The 11,458-nt window shown below is 42.8% G+C and overlaps 1 protein-coding gene across 1 annotated transcript; it reads right to left on the bottom strand.

Moving 5' to 3' along the window:
• Positions 1-6,601: 6,601 nt before the first annotated feature.
• On the bottom strand, positions 6,602-11,443 carry UQCRH (ubiquinol-cytochrome c reductase hinge protein). Its single transcript, XM_075616236.1, has 4 exons — positions 11,309-11,443; positions 8,965-8,991; positions 7,667-7,828; positions 6,602-6,845 (listed from the first exon to the last, which is right to left on the bottom strand). The coding sequence occupies exons 1-4, from the start codon at positions 11,351-11,353 to the stop codon at positions 6,813-6,815; spliced, it is 267 nt and encodes an 88-aa protein (XP_075472351.1). The 5' UTR covers positions 11,354-11,443; the 3' UTR covers positions 6,602-6,812.
• Positions 11,444-11,458: the final 15 nt, after the last annotated feature.

Genomic DNA, 11,458 nt, shown 5'->3' with positions numbered 1-11,458 from the left:
CTACACCTGTCCGGTCAGACACAGCGCTCCCAGATATTAGGCTCCGCCCGGGAGCACGCTGTGTGATCTCTCACACACTGGGAGCTGTTACAATATAACCAGTTACTTTATAAAGAATACAGCACCAGGATTAAATGAGTTGTATGAAACTATGGAACAAACACATGTAATGGGTTGGATTGTGGTGTCTGTATCAGTCTAGCCGTGTGTAAATAATAATAATATTATTATTTATTAAATAAGCAGGTGTGATCCCTTCATTCTGTGGTTTTACAAATACTTTCATGAAACTTGACTCGTATTTTGGCACAGCTAGGGGGAAAAAAACTATTTATTTTTTTTATTCACCAATTATTTGTATTTTCAATTAAATGATGATGTCATTTATACAAAGAAAAACTCCATATATGGTGTTCGGCAAACTCTGAACATTCAGTGTGCTATTCATTTTGTGCGCAACCCAGGAGATCAGTGACTAGTTATATTACAGCAAAACCCAACGCTGACTTAGGCTGCGTCCCCGCTGCCGCTGACAGCGCTCATGCTTGAGAGCAGTGACGTCACCAACTCTCTAAGCATAAGCGCCGGGTGTCCTACCTATTTTGCAAGCGGGTGGGGTGGGGGGCATGGCGTGCAAGTTGAGCGCACTTCAAAGTCAGGTTTTTTTTGTCTGCGCAAGTGCCAAGCTTGGGTGAGCGTGCACCGTGTGAGCGGGGACTTCCACATAAAGACTGCAATAAGTAAAAGCGGCAAGCGCCGAGCACACAGCACGCTCAGCGCCAGCGGGGATGCAATGCAGCCTAACTACCATCATCAACCAGATTTCTCCTGTTTGAAATGGTTCTACGGTTCCTTTTTAATACCCTGGCTCCATAAGGAAATGTATTTCCTGTCTCTGTAAATATATACAACAAAAGACAAAGATACCCAAAGCTACATCCAATGTGACAAAATACATAGTTAAATACTGAAATGTTAGTATTCTCATGAATAAGGGTAATTTAGTTAAACCCTTTGGCCAAAGCGTTAGAAGCCTGCAGCCACGTCACGACCTGTATGTAGATCCTAACACTATCTGTGAAAGTTATCATTTTCCTCTGCAGTAGAGGGAGAATGGTCTCAATAGACCAGTCCTGCACAGAAACATGGAAAAACCTGCTACTTAAAAAGTTGAAAATTTATAAACACACAATTCCAGCAAGCTCTAACGTGGTGGGTTCTGGTGTTAGAGCTTGCTGGAATTGTGTGTCTGTCAATATAAACCAAAATAGAAAATGTCAGTTTCCCATTACAACAAATTCCAACCTTAGGCCTGGGACATAGTACGGTGAGCCTTGCTGAGCCGCGCTGAGCAAATGCACTTACTCCCTGCATCTGTCATCAGCGCGGCTTTAGCAGCCGCTTCCGCATGCGTGCGGAGGCTCAGATATTTTGGAGAGACAGGCAGATTTAAAATTTGCCGCTCAGGGGAGAGGAGCGGTCACGTGACCGCTCACATCCAATGGGAGCGAGGGACTAGCCCCGCCTCCCGCCACGCCTCCATTCCACCTCGCCTCCGCCCCACACCCAAAGCACGCTCACTGCCTCGCCTGCCAGGACACAAAAAAGCTCCAGTTTGAGCAGGCGAGGCAGAGCAGGAGCGCGGATCAGCGCGGCCGAGGCATCATGCCCGAGGCCTTATAATCATTTCCTGAAGCTTTCTTTTGGCTCCAGGCAAGCCCAGCTTAACTCTCATACCAATTTATGAATATTATTGGCATAGGCCATGCAGATTTTTAAATAAACAGCTTTTTATACTGCACAGCTTTAAGGACATTGCAGTAACATTGACATAACATTAGTTTAATTATATATATATAATTAATATTTGCCAATATTATATAATATTTGCCAATAATATTCATAAATTATATATATATATATATATATATATAATCTATATATCTCTATCAAGAAAGAATTGCAATCTTTAGACTAAAAAAAATAACGAAAGACAAAAATATCCAATGCTACATCCAATATAACAAAATATATATAGTTGAATACTTAACTGTTTGTCTTCACATAAGTAAGGGTCATTTAGTGAAACTCTTTGGCCAAAGGGTTATAAGGCTGCAGCTACGTCACGACATGACCACTCTACAGGTGCATGAAAAAACCCGCTACTTAAAAAGTGGGGAGCAGTGAGCTTAAACCCACCTTCAGCGTGGTCATGCTGCGACGTGGCTTCAGGCTTAAAACGCTCTAGCCAAGAGTTTAACTAAATGACTCTTCCTTATGATAAGACAAACTGTTACGTATTTAACTATATATTTGTCATACTGGATGTGGCATTGGGTATTTTTGTCTGTTGTATACAGTACATGTGGTCACACCCAGCAGCACTCCTTTTGACACAAATATATACTGTATGATATAATGTGTTGGGGTAAGAACTCGCAGGGATTGCGTGTGGATCTTTATACTAAAACACAAGCTGTTTTTCTGCTGCTAGTTAAATAGAGTATGCTGCGATAGTTACACACACGTTATCAAATTAAAAGCATATGCTTAATAGGTATGTAAAAAAATTAAATTGTCCTTCTAAATCCACCCATTTGCCGTTGTCAGAGCATCTGTGTTATTAGCCAGCTGCCTCCATCTGACACTTTAAGCCAAAGGGGGCGCGGGATTTTGTAGGGGGGGGGGGGAGCGCGGCGGTTGCAGAGCCCCCGCGCTCTTCCCCCAGGCATGTAAATTAAATGGAAACAAAAAAACAGCGCACAACGCAAATAGTGAAGTATGCAAAGACAAACGTAATATTAAAATAGGGAAAAATATTCTGCGTACATCAAGTAAAAAGTAATGAGCATTGGGTGTATATAACACACAGGTTACCATTCGGCGACTGCTGGTGTGGGAGTCAGATGCTTGCTTCTCTCATCGGGCGCCTTGAACAGCAGCTGCAATGCAGACTTTTCCTAGGAACTCCTCTTCAAACGGTCAGCGCCTTCATAGGGGATTTCCCTTCTGATCAGCTGGGCTCCGCACTCGGTAATAGAACTCAGAGAGTCCCCAGATAAGTCAGCAAGGACTGGAGCATTGGTAAAGTTCCCCGGTTGAAACAGCCACACACGAAGGTGAATCTGATGGCTGCGAGTGAACCTCCAGCGTGCCACGCTGCCGCTCCGTTACGGGACACTGCGTGATGACGTCACTGTGTCAGTAACAGGAAATCGAACCGCAAGAGTGTCCCACAGTCTCTCGGGTGCCCAAAGATGCACACAGAGATGGAAACAGCGATAACAATGCCAATACAGATAGCCAATACAATTAGCAATAAACGCATAGACCATAAAACATCCAACGCGTTTCGTAGTGATAACTACTTCTTCAGGGAATATTGTTAACATTTCCCAGAGGTCTTATATACCTCTCAAACAAATCCCATTGGTCAGCCAATGAGTAATTGGCCAGTCATCTGGGTTGTACAATAGTCAAAGTGACTAGGGAAATGTGGACACGTATTAAAACAACAACTTTATTAACAATGTAAATAAAATACATCCTAACAAAAAAATCTAAAGTTAAAAATATATATATTCTGTAATAATAGATATAAGAGTATTCTGTAATAAAAGAAACACAGTATTAGTATAATAAAATTGACACAACATCATAAGTACGGACCAGGAGGAGCGGAGATGTACGTACTGGTTAAAAAGGAGGGGGCCTAAATAATCAATAAAGTGCCTAGATGTCAACATCCTCATTTAACCCTTTCGGGGACATCGTATCTAATTTGTGTATCCAGTACGTTTCTTTTGAAGATAATGTTTTTACTCTATCTCCACCTCTCCTGTTTACAGGAATATGTTGAATCCCCTTAAAAGTTAGACCAGAGGGATCTTTATTATGGTGAATAAGAAAGTGCCTAGACACACTATGTTTGTCAAAACTATTTTTAATATTTCTGACATGTTCTTGTATTCGAACCTTGAGGCTGCGTTTAGTCCTACCTACATATTGATAACCACACACACATTCCAATAGGTAAATGACGTGTAGACGTACATAGAATAAAGTCATAAATAGTAAAAACTTCATTGGTACTCTTAGAATAAAATCTGGTCTTATCTGGGTGTTGATATTTGCAAATTGAGCACCTGCCACAAGTATAATTACCTTTAGGTTTAGAGCCCAACCAACCTCTCTGAGATAATGTGTCAGTGCTTTGATAAACATCACTAGGTGCTAATAGGTTTTTCAGATTTTTCGCTCTCCCCCAGGCATGTAAATTAAATGCTGGGGAGGCGTGAGGCCTCTCAGCCGCTCTTCAGTGACACGTCGCCATGACAATGCATCAAATGACACTGCAGGGGCAAATGGCAACGCATCACATGACGCCGTGACATCATATGACGCGTGGAGCCCAAGAGCAGGTAACCAGGGGGGGGCGCCAGGAAGGGGGAGCGAACAGAAAAGTTTGCGCACCCCTGCTTTAAGCTACGGTTCTACTATTGGATTATTCGTTCATTAGCTATCGAAGTGAGCAGACCTACTACTGCTATTTAGGTAACACAATCGATAAATGTCTGCTGTGAATATTACACTTACAATATCAGCCACGTTCAACTTTAGTGAAACCTTATAGGAGAAAAGGTGTGTGTGTGTGGGGGGGGGGGGGGGTGACTACTGCATTCCATTAAACTTTTGAAATCTAAAACTTCTAAATAGCTTTCCTGGTAAAATAATCTTAAATAAGAAACCACGAACAGTGTATTCTGCCTGTGCTCGGGTATGGATATGACACTTGGACCCTCAGACAATGCAAAGTATAGAAAAATGCTGTCTGGGCATTATCTGAAGACAGAGAAAATAATGGGTTCAAAAGCAAACAAAAAAGTCTGTGATATCATCACAAAGGTGATAAAAATAAAATTACAGTGGGACAGTAGGATTTGTACGTATCGCAAAAAGAAACAACCATCGTTGGACAAAGATGGTACTTGACTGAATTCCAAGGGATAGCAAAAGACCAAAGACGCGAGCAAATTGTAAGATGAAATTAGAAAATGTGTTGGAGCAATGTGAAGAGAGACTTGCAACTGCAGTACCTGGAATTGGACAGGCATTCACCCAGCAGTGGACTGACAAGGACAGATGATATGTATATTATAGCATAGGGAATAAAATTATTATATGTTGAGAACTGCAACTTAAAGCATCTGTACCCTAAAAAACAAACAAACTGATGTCCCGAGGTGGGAAGCAGGGTGTCAACAGAGCATTCATTTCAGCTCCAGGGACCTCCTGCTCCCTGAAATAATTGCATCTAAAAAAAGGTGCTGCCATTATCTCTGTTCAGTTTGAAAGGGAAATAGTGGATAGAGATGTCCTCCAGTACATAGACTCAGCCCATAAAAAATGGATATGTGGAAGACAAGAGAAAACAAGGCGATAGTGCTTTGACCACAAACATTTCCACAGTTCTCTTGGGTTTAGTTAACAGATCATGGCTTCAAGCAATTATAAATCTTATATTAGATCGCCTGGGTAAGTCCTCCTCCACAATCTATGTGTGGAATGTGAATTCTTATTGTTATGCTATACAATAGAAAGGTTAGGGGGTGTATTTACACTCCCATATAGGACATAAGCATGTTCTTAAATGTATATATAATTGAACAGCCAGACTTTCTGGTGTGTCCTTCTGTGTTTGGCGTGAAGTTTCATACATATAATTATTGTATAATAAAGCCAATATTATCCAGGATACCCAGGTAGCATTTAACAAAATTGTTGGAAACAGGAGAAAAAAATGTATATCATGAAAAAATAGATTTTAATTTAAGACTGTAAAATAAGTTGCACTCACAGCCACCTAATTGTTGTTGCACTGCCGAAATATTACGGTTAGCCAGAAAGCTATTCAAATCTCCCTTCCTCCTTACCTGTCCACGGTCAGTTTGTGGAAGCTGCTCTGCCTGCTGTCCTCCGTTCAAGTTGTCTCGCGTCTCCCGTACCGCCAAGATGTAATTGGTCAGGATTACCTTCGCCTCGTCTCTCCGATCCCAGCTCGTGCACAGATTGGGGCAGTCGGACTGGCGTCGGATTCCTCCGGAAGGGTATGCGGCGGCATTTTCTTTCCATCAAACGTCGGAGCAGGGCAGGCAGGTTTGAGTTCGGTGCGCTTTTACAAAATATGGTGGCCTGGGAGGATCAATCCTAAACGTTTCGCTATTACGCTTCCCCAGGGATCAGTTTAAAAGGTTCTGTGTCACACAGACCAATAGGAGGCTCAAAGTGATGACATCACAGCTTCCTATTGGTCCTCGGGACTTTTAAACCGCCGTATTGGGTGCCCAACAGGAACTGCTACCAGCAGCACCTTTACAGGGACCTATTTCTGGAAGCAAGGAGTCCCTGGAGCTGAAATAAACGTGGTTCAGCTCGGGGGACCCCTTGCTTCATACCTAGTGTATGTATGCATGCATGTATGCATTCAAAAACAAGAGACAATGCTTCTTTAAAGGCACTTTTGGAGACAGCTATGGTGTTGCTATGAAAAACGCAACAAATATATTTTTAAATTAAGCAAATGACACAAAATGAAAAGCAATTAACAGTTTCACACCAAGGCTGAACATCTTTATTAATAGGAAGAGTCAAAACAGAGTGTTGATATTAAATTATAGGTTCACATCACAATGAAACGCCTCCAGGAGAGCTCAGGAAACAGTACTTTGCAAAGTAGCACTCTACTTTGAGCAGTGTCGGGATGTTACAATCCATAGGATGAAGGGTCACAAAAAAAGCTCTTCGCAAAACAGCTACTTTATGTTGTTGAAAAGTTTGTGAGCCACCTACATACAACAAGAACAAAAGATATAAATAAAACATTTAGAGACATTAGGACTATGCATTAAACGCCTGCAAAATGCTTCTAGATGCATATTAAAATGGTACTTCCCCCTGGCAGTCGTGTGAAATACAATGAACTTGCTTATCCAGATTGTTAGTCAAAGGTTTTCACCACCTATTGGTTCTAGAGGTTTATTGAAGCAGAAAAAATAAGCAACCTGAACCTCAAAACTGGAAAAAAATCCCATTATGTAATGTGTGCTATTCCAAAGTCAGAAAACGGCTACTTAGGCTGCAAGCTCTCAAGGGCAGGGATTCCTGTTCCTACAGTGTGTGTTTGTGTTTCATTCACTTATTGTATTTTAATTCTTTGTGTTCTATTGTCTATTCTGTAAAGCGCTGCGTACATTGCTGGTGCTGTATAAATAATATAAATACATCCCTAAGTATTATCTATACCACATGAAGACAATGGGCGAGTTAAATGTGCAGATACAGCGATTCATGTTCAAAATGCCTCACCTATGCCCCTATTTAATATGCGTGAAGCTGCTACTCCTTTTTGAGAAAGGGTCCAGCCGAAATTCAGTTCCAATGGGAAAAATAATCTTACAGCACGAAGAAGCTACTTCACGGTATATTGAATACAAATGCTATTGTCAATAGCATCATTGGGTTGTCGTACACATTTAATGCTATTCCCAGTCCCCTCAGAAAGATCCCCTCCTCAGTGTAAGAAAATCTCAGTGCTTTCATAATTAGACATGTTAACAAAATTCACGTGCATGTTCCCTGCACTGCTCCACGGGAGCGAGTAACTCACGCAGTGATCCCTGGCATGGAGGAAGTCAAAAAGCTCTTCTGTGCACTCCTCCAGGGTGTGCGAGCGGGAGGAGACCCGAGTCTCGCACAGCTCCAGCCTCTCTCGGGCCTTCACGCATTTCTCGCCCTGCTCGCAGTGCTCCCTCACAGTCGTTAAGGGATCCTGCAGTGTCACAAGGATTAGAAAATAATGAAAAGTCACCCCGCCCAAAAAAACAAATCCCAGCATTCTAACAAACTACTGCACATGGATATAACTCATATAAACACAAACGCATTTCATTAATAATAATAAAAAACAAAAAGGTTAAAACAATAAGTAATCCAGATGATGGGGTAATTACAATACGGTTCAGTTGGTCTACTCTCTCTTAAATCTGATGCAACAAACTAATAAATCCATTTTTCTGATGGCATACAATTTCTGACATTTGACATACAGCAAGGCCCTGCTTTTGGGCGCCCGCCGATACGGCAGTACCGAGAAGGGGGCCGCCATGTCTACGCATGCGCAGAACGGGCCAGTTCGAGGTCGCGCATACGGAGAACGGGCCGGTCCAAGGTTGCGCATTAGCAGAATGAGGGTTTTTCCCGAGGTTGCGCATGCGTAGAAGGGCGAATCGCCGGTTTCGCTTTCCGGCGATTTTGGCTTCGCGGCGGGCCCTTAGAACGGGAACCAGCCACATGCCCGGGGCCCTCCTGTACTTGTGAAATCTTCCCCCAGTGTCTTGGCAGGAACATTGACATTGTATTTTTATTTGTCTGGATGGTAATTTTGTAAGGATCAGTGTATGTGTTTGATAACATATAAAACAGATGTCTAAAATCTAATAAAAATCCTTCCTGTTTATGCAATGTAACTCGCCAGCTATATTACTTCCCTGTGACCATTTAACGTGCATGCCCTCTAGAAGGTTTACACGATCAACTAGCCTAAAAGATGACCTGTAGAAAAGGTCACCTTGTCCATAACAGGCACAGAAAGGCAGAAGGCTTTAAAAAGAAAGGGTAAAGAATTGCAACTCAGAATGTAGTTATTGCCTTACAGCACTACACACAGTTTAAAGTCATAGGTCCAATATTTACTGGAATATCAAATAGATATTTACCAGTTTTTCCTTAGAGAAGCCAATTCCTATTCTTCCAAGTTTTACATTTTCACTTTTTAATAGAAAAGCAAAGCTTAAATCTAAGAATGTGTCAAGAAAAGATTAAAACTGTACATACTGCAAAAAATATTGTAATTTAGACAGAAGATAGAGAAAATGTACAGACAGGTGGGATAAATGTATTTCTTACCACTAAGTCTACTTCTTCCTCCTCCTCCTGTAACATAAGAGGCAAAGATTACAATCAGTACCATGTAAGGCAAATTTGATTAGTGTCAGCAAAGCTAATTCAGTTAACGCTCCAAGATGAGACCTCTCTTCTAAGGCAGCGGCCCGGATGGGAGCGAGCGCGCTGGTGCTCGAGCGCCATGACGTCACAGAGCTGGTTCGCCATCATTGGGCGAACCGCTCACGTGACGCATCAGCGAGCAGCCACATCAAATTTGGTTGTCTCACCAAGCAGCAAGCGCACGGGCAAGCACCCTCACCCATGGACGAGGGCATTCAGAGTTATTACTCTGATCGCGCCGAGCGTGAGGTTTGCTTCACCCTGGCCGCAGCCTAAGGGATGATTTAGCCCAGGAATAGTGTAAGAGAGGTGTAAATAACAGGTTACCCCCCATGATTCTATGACAGACTAGTCGTTGAACACAAACCCTATTGCCACCCTTTCGTCTGTCAACCGACTGCTACAACTCTAATGCATGCTCTTATCCTACCCAGTCGGGATTATTGTAACATACTGCTAACAGGTCTCTCTGCAATCTATCCAAAATTCTAACGCTAGAATAATTTCACTCTCTCAAAACAGTCCCTGCTCATCTCCATCAATTTCTCTCCTGGCTTCCCATCAAGTTTCGGATCACCTACAAAGTTCCCCTTTTTACCTTCATGGCTCTCCACTTATCTGTTACTTCCTACATATCAGCTTTTCTCTCTCGTTATGCCCTTGCTCGTCTTCTGCGCCCTACCCATAACCGTCTCCTCTCCACCCCTTTAATCTATACTATTCTCTTGCCTTAACCCCCTTTTCTTTGTCAGGCTAGGGAAGGGGCCAGGGGGCCTTGAAACGTTGCTGTATTGTGCACATACAACAGTGTGTGTCTGCTAGCATTTTCTCTCCCTGTGTGTGCAGATTTTTCTGTATTCCTGCTTTTTTGATACATTAAAGAAGATACTCAGTGAGAGCAAAAACAAAAACGTATATCCTTCATTATTGCTATTTTTGAGTGTGGCTCCAATTTGATTTTTATATAGTTGTATGCATCTTGCGCTCTGGATGCAGGATCATACCACTTCTAGCTGAATTGTGTTAGACATGGTGAGTGCTAGTTGATTCTATTTTTTATGAGTCTTCTCTCACCTGTCGACACTGTAAATTTTAAAACATACCACTTAGAGTGTAATCTATCTCGGGCAGGGATTCCTTTCCTATTGTCAGGACTTTGTTTGTTGCACTTATTGTATTATAATACCCAGTATTGTTTTTTTGTAAAGCACTGAGTACACTGTGGCTCAATATAAATAGAGACATACATACCTGGAGTTTAGCCCGAGGAGTTCCCAAAAGTGATAATTATAGGGGCATTTCTAAGTGGCTCCCATGAATCATTGCGTGCATAATTGATTGCCATTTGGGATGGACTGTAGGATATCATGGAATGGCACATATGGGATATCACTGGGATATATTTCAGGGCAACTCAAATGCATTCCTTCTACAACTGCCAGAACCAACAAGAACGTTCCTAAAAGATTACTTTCCAAACCTCACAGTTCTCTTTGATAGGAGTACATCACACATCAAGAGGAGATCTGTACAGCGTGGAAAGCTCTGTACACAAACGGAATCCACAAAAACAAGTGCCACAACCTGCAATTAATCTACACACATCCAGAACTATAATTAGTCTAGGGATTTGGCTCTCAGAACTTTAATCTGCTAACAGGACAAGCAGAAGTGGTCCAAAGCACAGAGATTTGTCATAATTTGCCGTTTCAGTGTCAGAGCCCTTCATCAGACCTTTATACCCCTCATACAATGTAACCCCCTCAATGCCAGGGAGATGTAATACAGACCCAAGCACTGAAACGGTTAAAATACCCGTCAGATCTCATGTGACTCTGGGCCTCTGAGAGATATGTGCCGAGTCAGACCCAGAGCGTGAGTGGGCCCCATCTCCTGGGTATCCGGAGAGAGAATGAATGGGGCGCTCTGATAATGGGGCGCCCTGATATTCTCACTTCATCATTCCAAGTCAAACACACACTCTCCATCTCCCCCTCACATTCTCACCGACTCTCATACACACACAAACACACACTCTCCATCTCCCCCTCACATTCTCACCGACTCTCATACACACACAAACACACACTCTCCATCTCCCCCTCACATTCTCACCGACTCTCATACACACACAAACACACACTCTCCATCTCCCCCTCACATTCTCACGGACTTATTCTCCCATGCGCGCGCGCGCGCACACACTATCTCTCTCCCATACACATACTCTCACTCCCCCCATTACCTCCTCGGGATCCCCAGCATGACTTCTCTCCTCTCCCTGCACCATCTCTGCGGCACCTCAGCAACCAGCGCGCAGAAGGACAAGAGGGGTCACCTGCCGGAAACACGTCACCGCCGTGCGACAAAGACACGCCCCTACCGCCCGGAAGAC

The sequence above is a fragment of the Ascaphus truei genome, chromosome 10, assembly GCF_040206685.1.
Source record: "Ascaphus truei isolate aAscTru1 chromosome 10, aAscTru1.hap1, whole genome shotgun sequence".
Taxonomy (NCBI): domain Eukaryota; kingdom Metazoa; phylum Chordata; class Amphibia; order Anura; family Ascaphidae; genus Ascaphus; species Ascaphus truei.
The sequence above is the reverse complement of the archived record's forward strand: the minus strand, read 5'-3'. Positions and strand labels throughout refer to the sequence as shown.